The sequence below is a fragment of the Sinocyclocheilus anshuiensis genome, unplaced genomic scaffold (genome assembly GCF_001515605.1).
Source record: "Sinocyclocheilus anshuiensis isolate Anshui unplaced genomic scaffold, SAMN03320099.WGS_v1.1 scaffold112, whole genome shotgun sequence".
NCBI classification, from domain to species: Eukaryota; Metazoa; Chordata; class Actinopteri; order Cypriniformes; family Cyprinidae; genus Sinocyclocheilus; species Sinocyclocheilus anshuiensis.
Window position 1 is genome coordinate 1,010,709 of NW_015557175.1, and position 18,642 is coordinate 1,029,350.

Sequence of the window (18,642 nt, forward strand, 5' to 3'; positions counted from 1 at the left end):
CGCCGTGGGTGGAAACGTGCAGATTAAGGGGCGGTAATATTATAATGAGATCCCTTTGCCACGTCACCAAGCGAGCGAAATCAGACGCGCTCGTTTATTCAGACGCTTGCAGAAAAAGGCTTACCAAAACAAAGTTACTGGGTTAATCTTTTTCACATTTCCTTAGTTGGTAGATGCGCCGGGGACCTGATTATAGCACTTAAAACCTGGAAAAGTCAGATTTTCAAGATACGTCACCTTAAAAAAATTTGAAATATTCCTGATAAAAAGAAGGCTTGAAATTAAGTTTTTTTTTTTGTTTTTTTTGTCAAAAACATGTTAGCGCTTCACTGAAAAGAGCCCCCCCTCACCTTGTATTTGCCCTGGTCGCCCTGGTCGCGCGTGCTCTCCATGGTGTAGCTGCGCTGGACTCCGATCTCTCTCCACACCACCACTCGCGCCGTGGCCTCTTTGGAGCATTCGACTACAAAACTGCAGCTGGACAGTGGTCCAGCTTAATCCACTGCAGAGTCGTGTCAACGGCAAGCTCTTCAGTCAGCGGAGATCGCGAAGAACGTCGTCATCACTGAAGGAGAAGAAATCTGAATCCTATGGCGAATTGGCTGCTTATATAGCCAGATGACTACACGGGCTTCGCTGCCATAGGTTTGTGCAGTACCACTGCCGAGCCATTGGTTCGTTTTTTAAAAACATACTGCACGAACCAATGGCCGTGCAGTTTCACTGCATGATTGAAAAAGGCTTCAGTTCGGGAGAAAAAAAGGACTTTTTCCCATAGCGTCTAGCAAAGACGCAGTACGAGTGTAGTATCGAAAGGGAACAGTCGGTTAATGTCTATGAAGGTAAACAGCTGGGTTTAAATCGCATGTTTATTTTAGATCTGTGTGGCAGCAGCAATATACATTAAATTAAACAATAAATCCACTGCTCTCTTGTCTCCTCTGAGGCTGGGACTCTAAACAGTGTTCTGTGCTCGTCTGTGCAGCCAAAGACAGAACAGTTAGCATGTTTTGCTCAAACTTTCACCATGGCATTACACCGTGATCGCTTGCGAAACGTGCAGATTAAGGGGCGGTAATATTATAATGAGATCCCTTTGCCACGTCACCAAGCGAGCGAAATCAGACGCGCTCGTTTATTCAGACGCTTGCAGAAAAAGGCTTACCAAAACAAAGTTACTGGGTTAATCTTTTTCACATTTCCTTAGTTGGTAGATGCGCCGGGGACCTGATTATAGCACTTAAAACCTGGAAAAGTCAGATTTTCAAGATACGTCACCTTAAAAAAATTTGAAATATTCCTGATAAAAAGAAGGCTTGAAATTAAGTTTTTTTTTTTGTAAATAAGAACAAAAACATGTTAGCGCTTCACTGAAAAGAGCCCCCCCTCACCTTGTATTTGCCCTGGTCGCAGCCGCACAGCGTGCTCTCCATGGTGTAGCTGCGCTGGACTCCGATCTCTCTCCACACCACCACTCGCGCCGTGGCCTCTTTGGAGCATTCGACTACAAAACTGCAGCTGGACACACTGAACACTGGAGCCATCTGAGACAGCACCTTAGGCAGAGTCTAAAACACATGAAGCACAATGAGCATCTTCAACTTCAGCTAATTTACTTGACGAGATCAACACTGATAAAGAGTAATGTTTTTTTTTTTTTCAGGTTGGTCAATCTATTTATTTATTATTATTATTATTTTTTTTACACAATAATTTTCTACGATCTCTTTGAGCCTTAGAATTAAACAAACGGTTTATGTTGCTGTACTTTTAAAAGATTAATTCACCCAGAAATATAAATTCTGTCATTTACTCGTCCCCATGCCATTCCAAAATCTTATGACCGACTTTAGTCTGTGAAAATAAGATATTTGAATAATGCTTAAGCTGTTTTTGTCTATTTAATATGACCCAAAAATTTTAAACTCCAAAAATGACATAAGTCAAGTCACCTTTATTTCAATAGCGCTTTGAACAATACAAATTGTCCCAAAGCAGCTTCACAAAAACAAACAGGAAAAAAGCAGAATCAATTATGAAAACTCAACTATGGAGACAATAGCTCTAAAAGACAATAGTGTCATTATTTAGCTCAAGTCAGGTCAGTGTTGGTTCAATTCAGTCAGGGCTGCATGATAAATCATATTTCAATCGTGATCACGATTTCTGATTCTCTCGATTTATTAAACATAATCATCTGCGATATTTGCCTTATATTTGCGATATTTGGTTATTTGCCGTTATCTTGCATTAGTAACAAGCCTACACAAGCTTTCATGGTTGCAGATGCCAGATGTTAAGAGTTTAAAATCCCCCAATCAGATCTTTTTTCATAAATCAATATATTTTCCACCCAGTGGTTTACTTAATCTTCCCCAACCTGGCAACCTTGCACACTAGCTCTCTCTACATTACAGAAAAATGCACTGATGAGCTGAAAACACCAGCAAACATGAAAGTTGGAGTTTAGTCATTACTATTGAGATAATCTGCTCAAATAAAAGTGAAATACAGCCAGTCTGTTTTCTTTTACACGGTCATTTGGACTGTTTGCTGCTACTAAACCTGCGAGCAGGTATAGAGGTATCATGAATTCATTACCGTGGGAAGTAGGGCTGCTGGGGGTGCTGCAGCACCCACTGGAGTGTAGCCCACGAAAAAATGGGGGTGCTGGGGGTGTGGTGTTAAAAATAAATGAATGAACAATATGTAATACAAAATAAATAATATTCATTTTATTAATTAGTATATTCATTAAAATTCATTGAAAAAAGTAGCCTAAGCCTATAATGACAAGAAGCAACAGTTAAATATGAGTTAAGTTGAATCAAATTGACTGTGAACGTCGTTTCAACTGATTAAACGTATTAAACTGACTTAAAAAATCATTTGTTGCCATGATTTTTGGATTATATTATAACCTGTAACATGTCTCTGCCGTACAAAAAATTAAGAATTAACAACAATTTCTACAGACAGCAGAGAAAGAGCGAGAGCGTCTACCTCAGCAGCAACAAATCTCGCATTCTCACATCTGTAGCGCTTAGCTTGATCTTTAACGTTAGGTCTTTCCTATTCTTGAAACAAAATTAATTCTTAAGGTTGATTCAATATTACTCTTAATGAAACACACACACACACAACATCAACAATGCTACAATGACAAAGTCGCTTATATTAAACATAAAACTTTTATGAACAGATAAGAACAAATAAGATCAGTGGCATAGCGTCTGGTTATGCAGGGTATGCAGGTGCATATGGGCCCCGGCAGTTTGGGGGCAACGAGGGAACGAATAGAGCCCTGCATGGGCCCGGCCCTTGTCCAACAGCTTTATGAGAATTCTTGGCCTGAGTCTGACTGGATCCCGTGTCTTCTCTCTCTCTCTCTTCCCCATTACACAGCTATTAAAATAGTTCAGTTTTGGTTTTTAATGGCAAAGGGTCATATTTCTTTTTGTTTCTTTATTAAGTTAATGGCCGTGATAGTCGCAGAACACCTAAACACACACAGTTAAGAGAATAACGCCCTGCTGGTGTCATTAAACCATTCTCTCATGTACAGCGTGATGCTCTCTCACCAGAGGAGTTCTTCCTGTAGCTCTGAGGTACTGCAGGAGACTCTTGGCGTGGTAGATGGTGGGGTGCAGCTCGGCATTGGGGCTCTGCCACTGTCTGTTCAGATCCTCCCCACTCAGAGAACAACGATGACTGCAGAGTGAAAACAAAGAAGATTGGAAATATGTGATTACAGATAAAGCGTGTGAAGAATGCTTGATGATTCAAATTTGTTACACATAAACGTTTAAGGCTACAACGTGGCCATAACATTGTTTTCAGATGCTGCATCTGAAGTGGCATTTAAGCATATTTACACAGACAGTTCAGAAGTGGCATGAATGCATTTACACAACAATTACAATTGTATAAATAAGATTAAAGGGTTTTAAACGGGCCTTAATGGGTTTAAATTATTTCTTTTTAAAAATGAAATGATACTCCAAATATACAACTAAAACCACCAGTAGTTGGTATTCAGTCATTCATTCAACCAGTTTGTGCAGCTATTTGTGCAGCTTGTGTGATATTGCTGAACTATATCATTTTGGGCCAGATGTGGTGCATTAAATGAGTTAATAATTTTAACAAGCCATTTTCCCCCCATAAATAATTGCATCACATTAACATCTTAAATTGACAGTCTTAGACATTATATAGTCATAAAATATTAAACCCACTATTTGGAAGTGATGAATGTAAGGGTAAATACTTTAAATCAGTATCATTAACACTACCAAAAACTTCCATTTGCAGAACCAAAATAGAACGTGGAGGTGATTTTTTTTGTTTGTTGACATACTTTCCATTGATGACGCCATCAGGGTTGAGCATGGGGATGATTTTGAAGATGTAGCTCTCTCGTAGACTTTGGGCTTGAGGACTGCAGCTCATGAGAAACTCTAGAGTGCCCTTCATCACCCAGCTAGAGTTAGTCTCTCCAGGATGCACCCGCGCAGACAGAAACACCACTGGACGGCTTTCTACAAACATTCACATTACAGTATAGCTAAGCGTGCCACACCTATTCACAGAGGCTGAAATGACAATCTCATTATTGACAGTTTGCATAAAAGAATGGATGGGAGAGTGCCTGAGTGAGCGCATGCAAGAATCCATAGGAGAGTGCCTCAGTGAGAGCATGCACAGGTGCATGCAAGAATGCATGGGACAGTGCTTGAATGAGCGAATGCGTAGGTGCATGCAAGAACGCATGGGACAGTGCTTGAATGAGCGCATGCGCAGGTGCATGCAAGAACGCATGGGACAGTGCTTGAATGAGTGCATGCGCAGGTACATGCAAGAATGCATGGGAGAGTGCTTGAATGAGCGCATGCGCAGGTGCATGCAAGAACGCATGGGAGAGTGCTTGAATGAGTCTATGCACAGGTGCACTCAAGAATGCATGGGAGAGTGCTTGAATGAGTCTATGCACAGGTGCACTCAAAGTGCATGCCACAGTGCATGACAGTGTATGTGAGAAAGTTCATCAGAAAGAGAGCATGAGAGTGAGTGTTTATGAAAGTGGATGCATGCATGAGGACGTATGTCAGAATTCATGCGAGTATGCATGTGGATGCATGAAAAGTGTTAATGAGCGTGAGCGTGCATGAGGATACATGTAAGAGTGTTCATGAGAGTGAGTGCATGTGAGCGTGCATGACATGTTAATGTTCACGAAACTGGGTGCATGTGAGCCTGCGTGAGAGCGTTCAAGTGAGTGTTCAGGAAAGCAAGTACCTATGAGTGTGTATGCAAGAATGCATGAGAATATACATATGATAGTGTTCATGAGAGTGAGTGCAATTAAGAGGGCATGCTGTTTCTTACCCAATGAACTGATAAGCTATACCGCTATGGCTGTAAGTTTATCAGAGATGTTCTTGTGTGCGTGATACATACTGAACTGGCTGATGTGGTCATTGCTGGAGGATTCTGGCATGGCTGTGATGGTGAGCAGGGGACAGCTGTTTCCTCCCAGCGTTTCACACAGATCATCCTGTCTGTAGTAGATCTGAGCAGTACGCAAAGCACTCAACTTCTGCAGATGCATCTAAACAATCGAGGAACAAAATCAAACAGAATCCTACTTTGCATCCTACTATACAGCGTACAAGATTAGGGTGATGATAATATCATGGTATATTAAAAAATGGCATATGCACTCTGATAGTATCCATTTTCTGAAGTATGCTTACTGGGCTAGCATTGCCATACTAAACGAGCTGTGCACAAAATCACTAGTCCACAGCTCCAACAGTAATACTAAATATTAAGGTAAAAAATGGCTACAGTACATCATAGTATACAATAAACAGTCTATATAGGACACAGCTCTATGCACCAAAACTGGTATACTCTGATGAACTGCACATCAGATGCATCAATTTAGGGAGGGTACATTTGTATAGTACCTTCAGCATTGAGCAGGTGTATGGGTAATGGTAGGCAAAGTAGCAAACATCATCTTTATGCTGAAAGGTCACAGTGAAGGTCAAGGTGAAGTACGATTTGCCCTTTTGACCCCCGGCTGCAATGGAGCTTCGTGAGAAATGATTCCTGGGTAGATAGGAATAGAGGTCAATTTGAATTTTTTTAAATCTTAACTGTATTTCCAATGCACGATAACCCACAAATCAATTTATTTTTAAAAACTAAAATATAATAGTAATGGGACAACATGGAAATGATGGTTCTTACTTGTAGTAACAGATGTCCGATCCTGTTCTAACCCAATGGGGGCTGCCGTTGATGGCGCCCTGTACAGAGTACATGAGCACTTGCATACCTGTCACACCAGAGAAGGAAATCAGAAATCTGACAAACACACTCTCTGAAGTTGAAGTTGGTTAGAGATGGGCTGACCAAGAACATGCAAATAGTGGAATATGGAACAGCAGCACCTAAACATACTCTACGTAAATACGTGCACACAATGGCTTTTAGCTCTAGAACTATTCATAACACTTAGTACTAGGTTACTTAATAATCCAGGTTAATGGCACAGACATGTATATGTGTTTGTGAACTTGAGTCGAGTTTGTTTCTGAACTAATGCTTGAAATGACCCACCATAATTGAATTGGCTGTTGGACTTCTCACAGTTGATTATGTTGAATTGATAACGAACTCCAGGACGCATATTGCCCACCTCGAAATAGAACCACTGGTGGTAGTGATTACTATTGATATCGGAGTTCAAGATCAAGTCATACTCAAACCTACCGACAGAAACAGGCAATACACAGAAATGAAAAAAAAAAAGTAACGGCTTCATTTCATGAAAAGCACATTTATACAACAAAAAAAGCTTATACTTTAATTTTGCACATACTTTCTGACTTGTACTGCTTTCCGTAGGTTTCCAGACTCAAACTTAGAGTTGAACTTCAGAGACTCGCCGTTGTCAATGACTGGACAACTGAAAGAACATTTTTATATCGAAGATTCAAGCGTTTTGAATAACTCAGAAAAACAAAAGACAATAGCCTGGGTGTGTCTGAAACTATAAATATATGTATTTTCCCCCTTTTTTAATTCATAATTCAATTCCTATCCAAAAAAAAAAAAAACTGAAAAGTGGCATTACTGTCAACAGTTAGTGTTTGGCCTGATATATACCTGAGGATATGATTAATTAGTATTGTTTCACATTGTGCAAAATGCAGCTCCATGATAGCAAATGGGTGTTCATTCCAAACAAAAAAGTAAATAAATAGTAAAAAATAAATAAATAAAAAACACAAAAATGTAAATAAAAATAATAAAAACTACAACACTTATTATTTTTAAATATAATTTTGTTTCACATGACTATAAAAATCTAAAATTCTTACCTATAAAAATAAAAAAATTATCTTACCTATATTCCATAAACTACCTTTCATTACTTTTATTTGATTAATATTGATTTTTGAATCAGTTTCCATAACAAAAAATGTGTAATGTTGTAATGTAAATGTGTTGTTGTTACAAAATTATATATTTTAGAAAACTGCAATAAAAATACTTGCCTACCCCTAATGTTAGTTTTTTAAATTAAATATTTGCTTGGTTATGTCTAAGCCCACTTGAATTTGTTTAGCTCATCCTAGCAGGACAGTTTACTTCGGTTTCTTGTGAACACTGACCTCTGATTGTCCAAGTCATACACGACTTTATCGAGGATGTCACTGGAATGAATGAGCCTCTCAATGTCCTGGAAAATCTTCGTTCTGTTGAAAAAGAATGTCTTAAGTGAATAGTTCATTGAAAAATAAAAAATTCTGTCGTTTTGTCAACTTACTTTCAACCATGGAGCACAAAATGAGACATTCTGATAAACCTTCTTTTCCATACAAACCAGGAGCTGTCTATAACTTACTTAATTTGGTCTGATCGTCACACAAAACTCTTCAGAAGATTGGGAATATAGTGATGGGGACAACTTTGATGCTTTTATGGTGTTTTTTAAACGTGACAACCCCTGGCATTTGTTGTATAGAAAAAGAGCAGTGTGAACATTCTGCTGAACATCTCCTTTTGTGTTCCACGGGACAAAAACAAAAAAACACATACAGGTTTGGAATATGGCATAGAACTGCTTTAAATAAGACTTTATTAAATAAGAATAAATAGTTCACACAATAAGACAAAAATGAGAATTAGCTGAATATGTACCATTCAAGATGTACGGTAGATGAGTTTGTTTCTTCATCAGATTTGGCGAAATGTAGCATTACATCACTTGCTCACCAATGAATCCTCTGCAGAGAATGGGTGCCGACAGAATGAGACGCCAAACAGCTGATAAAAACATCACAGTAAGTAATCCACACCACTCCAGTCCATCAGTTAACATCTTGTGAAGTGAAAAGCTGCATGCTTCTAAGAAATAAATTCATCATTAATATTTGTTTAACTTTAAACTGTCACTGCAGCCAAAATATGAGTCCATAATCCATAATAACGCTTCCTCCAGTGAAAAGTCCATCCTCTGTTGTCCTTTTACATCAAAATCCACTGACATATTTGTTCAGAAATGCTTTGCACCGTTTTGGCTTGCAAACGGTGCTTGATCTGAGCATATTTCTCTCCTGATTCAGATAAGACTACTTTTTCACTGAAGACAGCGATATGGATAAGACTCATATTTTAGCCACAAGTAAGGGTTTGAAGTCAAAAACACACAGCTTTTCAGTTCACAAGTCTTTAATTGATGGACTGGAGTGGTGTGGATTACTTGTAGATTATTGTGATGTTTTTATCAGCTGTTTGGACTCTCATTCTGACGGCACCCATTCACTGCAGAGGATCCATTGGTGAGCAAGTGATGTAATGCTACATTTCTCCAAATCTGATGAAGAAACAAACTCATCTACATCTTGGATGGCCTGAGGGTGAGTTATTTTTCAGCAAATTTTCAGTTTTATGTGAACTATTCCTTTAACATTTCAAGTACAGTATTTCACAGCAAAAAGGTAGTAAACCATTTGTGTAGTACCTCTGCACACCATAAACCCTCTCTAGAATGGGCTCGCGGAGGTTGGGAGCCACATGCCCAAAGTAATCTGGATAAGCCACTTCTGTGTAGGCGGGTACTGAGCGGGTGCTCTTCACCATCTCTAAGTAAAGGTCAGGGTCGTGCAGCGGCAGCAGTGCTGCGGTGTCTGGCACTTCCAGCACCGCTTGCTCCCCGCCCTCCTCCTGAGGCCCATCCACAGAGTCTCCATTCACGCCAGCATCTAGAACCAGGCGGCCCAAACTACAGACCAGATCGGGGTCCGCTGTGCCCTCTGGCCTTTTTGATATGGAAATGCTGTCCAGCTCCAGAGGTGATTCATCTGACTTGGGCGTCAGAAGGTCCTCTCGCAGTGGACGTCTGTTTTGAGGCCCCAAGGAGCTCGGCGTGGTGGGAATGATGATGGGACGATGAAGCTCTGAGTTAACGCTTGATGGAGGGTTGATGGATCTGGGGCTTTCAAAGTCATCCTCCTGAGAACAAAACAGAAAGTGATCATCCTTGATGATTAAGAGAGGGACAGTCACGTTACAAAAGTTAAGCTATTATTTAGGACAATAATTTTTGTGTCTGCTATTTTGCAATCAATGGCATTTTTATTGCCTTATTATCATTTAATCAGAAGTGTCCTCACCTCAAAATTCTCACTGAATTCCCGACAGAAATACTCGTAGGCTCTGAGCTCATCGAACGGACGTGTATTCACCTGTATGGGCCGCAGTTTTCTGATATCTGTCTCTATGTCATCATCATTCTGCAATGCATAACAAACATCAATTATAAAATCAGTTTTTTGATTGCTCTTTTACAAATAATCTGAACCACATTTAGGCCTATGAGTAGAAACAGCAGATCATTGTATAGGATTGTGTAAATGCTGTGTGATAGAACACCATCCTGTGGGAACATATGCTTTTAATATTTTCAGTCTTCAATCTTCTCATACTGTGCAACATAGAGTCATAGTTTCATATGCAAGGCTGAACTACATCCTATGTTTTTGATAAGAACTGATAAACAAGTACATGGTGCACCCGGGAACTGGGACGCATGCCAATGCTTGAGCAGGCAGAGAGGGAAATATACGCAGTTGTGATTTCTGTGTTCTTGGCCACTTCTCCTCTTCTCATGGGCCGCTTCTCATGTGACACTTGACTAGTAAGCGACATTAATAAAAGACTCTTCACCTCCACCCCGGACTCCCGGTCTCTTCATTCAGGATCCAACAGTCTCATCAAATCTGGGTTAAAGAATTAGTTAGCAACAGACCGGTATATCTTCCAAACAATGAGCTGGCTGATATTTGGTCATTTAAAAATTATTATAATCAGCCGATAACCGTTTCAGGCTTGGAAGTACTAAAAACTGAAAAAAAAAAGAAAAAAAGTAAGATAAATTGAAATATTAAAAGAAAACTAACAAAAATGACAAAGGCACATAATAAAATAACTAAGTAAGTTTTTTAATTAATTAGTCAAATTAATTACTTTAAATTACTTCAACTAAAATTAACATGAAAACAGAAAATGTAAAAATAAAAGCTAATTCAAAATATTAATAAATACTAATACACTGTATTTGTACTGTACTTCACAAAAAATGCCTAAAAGTTCCTTAAAGAAAATTATATCATTAAATTATATTATTAAGCTATTAAAATTGTATTATTACATTAATCAAAATTGGGGTGAGAAAATGTATACATATTTTATATTTATTTATTTTTAATCATTTGAAAATAAGAGGGATCATGAAAATTGTTATTTTTCATTTAGTATGAAATTAGGCTAATAATAGTAATATTATTATTTAGTATTTCATGAATAAGCTACTTCACAGATGGTTACATACACTCCACAAGATAAATAAAAATTATACAATAAATTTGTATTATTAAGCTATCAAACTGTATTATCACAACAGCACTCCAACCGTTCCACTGTTTGTATCACTCCGCTTGCAGTATTTCTCACAGAAAGTGTCATGGTGGACGCCCAAATCCACTATCATTTTATAAATAATACTGTTTTTGTGTCACAGAATGTAGTTTTAAGAGTTTTTAGGCGAGAATGTACTTGTTAGGACTTCAAATATGCGGTTTCTTAATAAAGATAACGTCTATTTGAAAATAGTTTTAGTTACATTATTCCGCCATTAAATGGCGACAAGAGACTGTTTTTATGAGTGAGTCAGCAGTAAAGACTTTTGTATTGAAAGAGACTGAAACAGGGTTGTAAACAAGGAAGTTATTTTTACTTTCTACAACAGCTTGTAAGACGCAGCCAACAAACACACTGTTCAGCGCTGTCATCAGAAATCACCCTTAACAGATGAAAGGACAGTACGACAAAGATATCGCTTTCCTCAGCGGACATTCAAACTCATGTTTTATTGTGAATATGAGATTGAGCTGAAGAATGAATGCTGGATCAGATGCAGGTAATCACACTCGCTCAGTCAATCTCTCTCTCATAATACTCTACATATAATACAGAGAGCTTTTAATACAGTGATACAACAAGCTTTCAATGAAGCAACTCAACGTTCCTTCGTTACTAAAGTTCTAAAGTGACGTTTTCGAATTAGTAACGGATCTTGAGCTCAGCTGTTAAACTGTCAAACTGAGATTTGAATCTGTGGCGGAAGGAAGTAGTTCTGCACAAAAGAGCGTTTTAAAAGACACTCCGTTGTTGTTTTTCTTATGTATTTACACACTTGTGCCGTCGAACTGTTGTATAAACACAATATCACACTCGTAGCCATGTAATACGGCTGTATATCAGCACGCTGTGATTACCTGCGGCCGAATCACAGCCGTTCTGATATTACTCAAACATGTCCCTTGAGATTCACCAATATAAAATCATTATATTGGCCATCAGTCATCCTGTCCTGTAGATGTTGGTCGGCTGACCACTAGAATTTTAGTGAAGTTTAATGAGATCATAATACCTGTGTTTTGTGACCGGTTTCGTCCTCCTCATATTCCGTGTCATTTTCTGTGTCGACCTCCGTGGCTTCATTCTCATCAACTACATCATCCACTAACACCGAAGACAGAGATCCGTTACCACTCACGTCAAACATCACTGACAACCAACATTTAATACCAGTTTCTAACACTGCGTACAAAGAAGTGAGTGGGGGGGACATGAAACAGAATTTGCAACCAATTTTACTTCTGTAAGGAGACATAAATAAGTGTGTTTTACCTCCAGGCGGCTGGTTGTACAGCTGCGCCACTGGTCCACCAGCTGGTATGTGTGGTAGCAGGTGGTGAAAGACACTTTTAATAGTAGGCAGTGGTAGGCGGTTCTTTGGAAAGCACTTCCTCATAATTAGGCTGGAGGTATTGACCAGTGGATCCAGTGTCCGGACAGGCAGGCACTCCTGAAACACATCACAGTTATATCACTTTATACTGTATACTTCCATGAGAGTAAAAATGAAATACAATTTTATCCAACACTTTCATACAGTGGATGTGTTGTAAAGGATCCTCATCCCATTGGCATCAATTAAGGCCTTCCTGCCAAGCTTAATGTTAGTGAGGTTTTTGATGCATCCCAGAATGCTCTTGCGGATGACCACATGGCAGTGGCGTGTATCATTGCGGTGCCAATCTTGGTAGATTGCGAGTAGCGTGGGAAGGTATCCTCTGTCCACTGCCCGACAGGCATTCATTCCTGAAGAGCACACTCACAAGAGAGCTGTGATAGATGGCACTAACTGAGCTGCAACAACATGTGTTGTACTAGCTGTATATATACTGTATATACTGTACCGTTAAAAAATGCTGGGGGTCGGTACGTTTTTTTTTTGTTTATGCTCTATATTTAAACATATTTTAAAATGTAATTTTTTCCTGTGATGTAAAGCTGAATTTTCAGCATCATTCCTCCAGTCTTCAGTGTCACATGATCCTTCAGAAATCACTATAATATGCTGATTTGCTGCTCAAGAAACATTTCTGATTATCTTGAAACAGTTGTACTGCTTCATATTTTTGTGGAAACCGTGATACAGCTTATTTCAGGATTTTTTGATGAATAGAATGTTTAAAAGAACAGAAATAATTTGAAATAGAAATGTTATTTTACGACGTGAAAGCCTTTACTGTCAATTTTGATCAATTTAATGTATTCTTGCTGAATAAAAATATTAAATACTGACCCCAAACATATATAGAATATATAACAGTAATATTTAATATAAATATAAATAAATAATAAAATAAATAAATATAATATTATATTATAATAAATAAATAAAATATAATATATAACTCATGAATTTTGTATAAAAAGGTAATTCATTCTTAATTCTTGACAAATAAATAAGGAAGATAAAGGGGTAAAAATATGCCCAATAATATAATACTTGGAATATTTCCAAAAATCAATAGTAAAACAATAATACATTTTATTTGTATGGACATTAAGACACTATTTTCATTCTAATTAAGCACTATATCCATGTATATTTTCATTGCCATAATGTATCTTTATGATTGATTGATTTTTTTTTTTCATTTGTGTGTGTGTGTTATTCCCATTATTCTTATTACTGTAATAAGAATAATGGGAATAAACAGTGCCTAAATTAAAAGTAGTACAACAAACTACCCTGATTTCATCACCCTTACAATTTAAATAACACAATTTATATTTGTATGTCTTTCTTTGTATTTTGGTCATATTAACTTGTTCTTGACAGGCTGTGTGACAATCATCCAAGCAGGCATCTTACCAGACTTCAGTAATGCCGCCAGTGTGTCCAAAGCCACCCTGTTTTGGAAAAGACCAAATGAATTAATCGAATCAATCAAACAAATAAAGAAAAAACAACAACAAGTGAATCACATTTTTTGTCGTCACCACATATTTGGTGACCAGTACCATTCTTGTAACAATTATATGTTTCTCAGATCTGGTAAACATGAACACACATGACATACTTCAGCAGAGTGGTGCTCTTTTTGCCGAAGGGTCCGATGATTTCGAACATGATCTCCAAAGCGCCACTCTTTCCCAGCGACACTGCATTTACCACTACAAGAAAAGACAATTTCACGAATGCCTCGCTGTAGTGATGCACTAAAGACACGTAATCCTTATTGTAAATGCACTACAGAGCACATAAAGTGAGTGAACGTACAGTTGCTTGAGTAGACCCGAAGCACCTGAAGGCACGGCAGCAACAGCTTGTAGTTCTGCAGATTATGCTTCACTAGATTCAAAGTCACATTCAGAGCCCCGTTCAGATGCGCTTTTACGCCAAACTTCCTGTCTGAAGAGGAAGTGATGTCACTGGGAACTGTTCATTTGTCCACAGATTCAAACAGATGAAAAGATAAATCTATATTCACAAGAAAATGTTTGGATTGTACCAAATCTAGTGTTTGGCAAAGCTAAATCAAGAGTAGTTCTGGTGTCCTCGTACCTTTGAGGCCGACTTTGCTCAGTAGAGAGTGAATGTGAAGCATTAGTTCCTCATTGGCCGGAGGGTCTTTGCTGGAGCTCACCAGCAGCTGCAGCAGAATGGCTGTTCCTCCTTTAGACACAAACACCCCGGTCCTGCGGCCTCCACCTAAACAAACACAGCAGCAAGATCACGCCTGCTTTCATATTTTCACATTTCATTTGAATTTGAATTTTATTTAAAGTTTTTGTATTTTATGTAATTTGTATTATTTTTATATTTCTATTCAGCTTTAATTTTCTTTCTTTATATCAGTTTTAGTCATTTTTAATTTTTAGTTTAGTTTGAATTTTTTTTAAGTTTAACCCCGCAAAGCCTGACATATGAAATAATCTAACAAAAATCATATTTTTTGAAATGGAAAAGTGTTTTGAACCTTTAGACAAAATACAAACAAACAAAAACAAAACAAGCAAACAGATAAATGTGTTTTTGTCGAGTATCATATTTAATACATCAGGCGTTTATGGCTCATAAAGTATGATATAGTAAAAATAAAGGGCTCAGACTTGAGGTGGTTAAAAAAAACACCTCAGTTTTATTCAGAGGCCCAAACTGAGCAAAATATACAATTCGGTGCAGTTGCTGATATTTATATGACCAAAAATTAAGAAATTCTGATAGCTTGTAATTTAAATCAATGAAATCTTTATAACAGTATAGCAGATTATTTACTGTACATACAGTACATGCATAACTATCAGTCACTCTATATCTCCCAATAATATGTCTTAGTAAGATGATATTCAAATGCTTAGTTTTATGATCAAAGCTCTATAGTTTTTATTGTGGGGCAAAACATTCAATGCAACGCAATTCAATGATGACTGAGAAATAAAACAAATAAATGACCCTCAAGAGCCTGATGATCATATTTAAAACAATTTTTTCCAAAAAAACCCCAAAAAACTGATGAATATGTATAATCAAGTAAATCTAAGCTGCTTTAGTACAGTAAGTGTTTTTGAAATATTACTACCAATATAAAAGTTAATGGTATAAATTGTGTATTTGATCATGATGGTAAGAGGCCTTAGAATTTTGGGTATCAAATGATACAGGATGCTTTTCAGGGTTAAGTTTGGCATCTAATATTAACATAATAGTTGTATTATTATAACAGCTGTTTATTAGTACTTAAAGCAAATGAATTAATTCATAGTTAATTCAATAGTTTATTGAAGCAAAAGTCATAGTTAATGGTTTGTTAATAGTGAGAATTGGACCTTAACATATAGCGTGACCAATATTTGATTTAATTCTATTTTTTCAGCTTTATTTCAATGAACAAAAACAAATTATAACAGTTTTAGTCAACAATAACAACACTGAAACTCACCCACAGTCAACAGTTCATTCAAGATAGCGAGGATATTGAGAGTGGTCTGCATGTCCTGTGTATTCTGGAGAAAAAACAAGTGGATTAGCAGCTGAAAAGCACTTCAACTTGAGCTGCGATGAAACGGATGTGATTAAAGTCATCAGTACCTCCAGAGACGACAGAATGACCTCCATCCCGCCAGAGCCTTTAGATGTCACCTCCCTACAGGTCTTCTCTGAAACATGACCAAACATACTCTTAACACACCACCCATGATTCAACTGGTGTGTTTCAATTACAATAATCAAAAACACATTCCAACAATAAAGGGGCATAATCTATGATGACTATAGATCTGTTTATCCATATTTTCTCATAACTGATCATTTGATGGCTTTATTGATTTCTCATATTATTGTTGAGTACCACAACTGGGCCCCTATACATCAAAGTATAGGAACAAGTCATGTTAACTTAATTAACCCTGCTCAGTGACTAGTTTATTCGTTTGAACTGGTGACCTTCAGATGACTAGACCACTAAACTACCACCATACAGTAGGACTTGCATTTTAGGTTCAATTCAGTGAGAAGTTTAGCATTATGTGTTTTTATTTTGTCCTGAAACATTTTACACATTTAAAATCCAGTAGCCATGTAGCATTCAAGAAATGTCTCCTTGGCAGAGAGCTGAGAACATAAGCGGTAAAGAGCCTTTTATGACACAGGCCTTGAATAACTGAAATGTTTTAGAATGGCATTCGGCCAACAGAGGTGTGTGTGTGTGTGTCTGTGTGTGCGTTTGTGTGTCTGTGTGTGTGTGTGTGCGTGTGTGTCTGTGTGTCTGTGTGCGTGTGTGTGCGTGTGTGTCTGTGTGCGTGTGTGTCTGTCTGTGTCTGTGTCTGTGTGTGTGTCTGTGTGTGTGCGTGTCTGTGTCTGTGTGTGTGTGTGTGTGTCTGTGTGTGAGGATCTGCCTCAGTAACAGCTGAATCATAATTTTGCATTATCGGTAGCCTATTAGTAGCCTAATTCAGGCTATATGGAGGCCTAAATAAAATATTAAAAATAATTCTATGCTTAGATCTCCTGAACAAAATGAATACTTTAATTACGGGGGTTTCATTAAATTGATAAAAAGTGACAGTAAATACATTTATCTTTTTTTTAAAGCAGTTTCTATATAAATATGAAGCAGAACAACTTTTTTCAACATTAATACTACTACTACTACTAATAATAAATATTTATTGAGCAGCAAATCAGCATATTAGAATTAGATATATTATATTAGGATCAGAAATTTTTAAACTTATTCAAATGGAAAACAGTTATTTTAAATTGTAATATTTCACAATATTACTTTATAATCAACATTTTTTTTTCAAAAGGTGAGACATCCCATTTTGGTGTTTGCATCAAATTTTATTTACATAAGTGATTTTATATACATAGAAAGCATATTAAATGCAACTAAAGTGTCTATTTTTAATTTTGAAATAACTTTTGTGAAAATAAAATGTCAAAATATGGGTGAAATAATGCTCCATATTCATTCAGCGTAACACATATATTTATGCAAACATACTTATTCTGACCTGTACTTATTAAAATATATAAAAGAAAAAGTACTCATACTAAATTTGATTATATTTTAAATTATTAAAACTTCTTGTTGACAAAAGGGTAAAACCTAGTGGTTAAGGATATTGGAAAGATTGGTAAAATGGCAATGCATTAGTTTTTGGGGGGCTGCACTGTGATCCTTAAATAGAGTCTTTTAATGATTCTTGTTCTAAATATGCCTGACAAGATTTTTTTGGTATATAAACTATTGTTACACTGAATTACATTTTTTTCTGTAAATCATGGTAAAAATAGTCATTAGTCAATAGTCATTAATGTGCGAAAAAAATAAAGCTGTATTAAACTTTTATTGTTCTGATGAAAATCTCTTTGAGAGAGAGAGAGAGAGAGAGAGAGAGAGAGAGAGAGAGACCTCTAGGCTAAACCTTTGACAAAAATATTGACGTATGTTGACAGGTCCTAAAAATAGAGCACAAAGTGCGATAGAAGCATCTGTAAACTCAACATGTCTTTAGTGACAGACTAAAGACCACACAGTCACGTTAAAAAACAACTTGAGAAACATCACAAGAAATAAAGCAGTCAAGAACATTATAACCCTGCGCTGGAACTTCTATAATCAACACCTCGTGAAGAGTAAGAAGTTTGGCTGCCGTTAAATATCATCGAGTGTGCTTGAGTCATGCATGCCAAGATCCCTCTTAAATGACAGAGAGACACAGCCGCTCCATCTACTATTAACAGCAAACAAACTTGGTACATATCCCAGCATGGATGTACACACACACACACATAAATAAAAAGTGCTGTGCCAATCAGAAAGTGGTGACACGGCAGAAGGCTGGACAGTACACATCAGGCTGAGGCAGCGCATGCTTTCAATCACTCTCAACTCTCCAATGGACACGGAGTAACCGCAGAGATCAGAAAAAACCTGAACGCATTTCAAAACGGAGCCAAGTATAGACTAACAAGATCAGCCCCAACTAAATGGCAAGAACATGCTAAGAAATTTCAAACGAAACTTTTCTTTTTTGATCTTTAATTCATTTAATTGCCCCGAGTTCATAAATTAATTAAAATGTAACATTTATGCAACCGGAAGTACTGTTTTGCTTTCTTTATCTGCTTTAGAATTGAACTGAAAAAATAAATGTTATTCATATTTTTTTTAGTTATTAATAAAAAAAAAATAAAAA

The 18,642-nt window shown here is 37.1% G+C and overlaps 2 protein-coding genes across 2 annotated transcripts in view; both read right to left on the reverse strand.

Moving 5' to 3' along the window:
- LOC107678370 (cytosolic carboxypeptidase 1-like) overlaps positions 1–2,278 on the reverse strand; it is a 12,648-nt gene extending 10,370 nt beyond the window's left edge. The window contains exons 1-2 of the mRNA XM_016473608.1: positions 2,267–2,278; positions 1,392–1,568 (exon numbers count right to left, since the gene is read on the reverse strand). Of these exons, the coding sequence (XP_016329094.1) occupies positions 1,392–1,568; positions 2,267–2,278 (189 nt within the window). The remainder of the gene's footprint in view (positions 1–1,391; positions 1,569–2,266) is intronic.
- A 1,195-nt stretch (positions 2,279–3,473) lies between these two features.
- Positions 3,474–18,642, reverse strand: part of LOC107678371 (cytosolic carboxypeptidase 1-like) — a 23,235-nt gene continuing 8,066 nt past the window's right edge. Inside the window, exons 4-23 of the mRNA XM_016473609.1 lie at positions 16,028–16,095; positions 15,879–15,942; positions 14,501–14,647; positions 14,216–14,374; positions 14,016–14,109; positions 13,808–13,845; positions 12,536–12,744; positions 12,271–12,448; positions 12,011–12,102; positions 9,693–9,812; positions 9,041–9,531; positions 7,689–7,772; positions 6,893–6,979; positions 6,631–6,779; positions 6,259–6,346; positions 5,973–6,117; positions 5,461–5,611; positions 4,361–4,541; positions 3,582–3,711; positions 3,474–3,500 (exon numbers count right to left, since the gene is read on the reverse strand). Of these exons, the coding sequence (XP_016329095.1) occupies positions 3,474–3,500; positions 3,582–3,711; positions 4,361–4,541; positions 5,461–5,611; positions 5,973–6,117; positions 6,259–6,346; positions 6,631–6,779; positions 6,893–6,979; positions 7,689–7,772; positions 9,041–9,531; positions 9,693–9,812; positions 12,011–12,102; positions 12,271–12,448; positions 12,536–12,744; positions 13,808–13,845; positions 14,016–14,109; positions 14,216–14,374; positions 14,501–14,647; positions 15,879–15,942; positions 16,028–16,095 (2,702 nt within the window). The remainder of the gene's footprint in view (positions 3,501–3,581; positions 3,712–4,360; positions 4,542–5,460; positions 5,612–5,972; positions 6,118–6,258; positions 6,347–6,630; positions 6,780–6,892; positions 6,980–7,688; positions 7,773–9,040; positions 9,532–9,692; positions 9,813–12,010; positions 12,103–12,270; positions 12,449–12,535; positions 12,745–13,807; positions 13,846–14,015; positions 14,110–14,215; positions 14,375–14,500; positions 14,648–15,878; positions 15,943–16,027; positions 16,096–18,642) is intronic.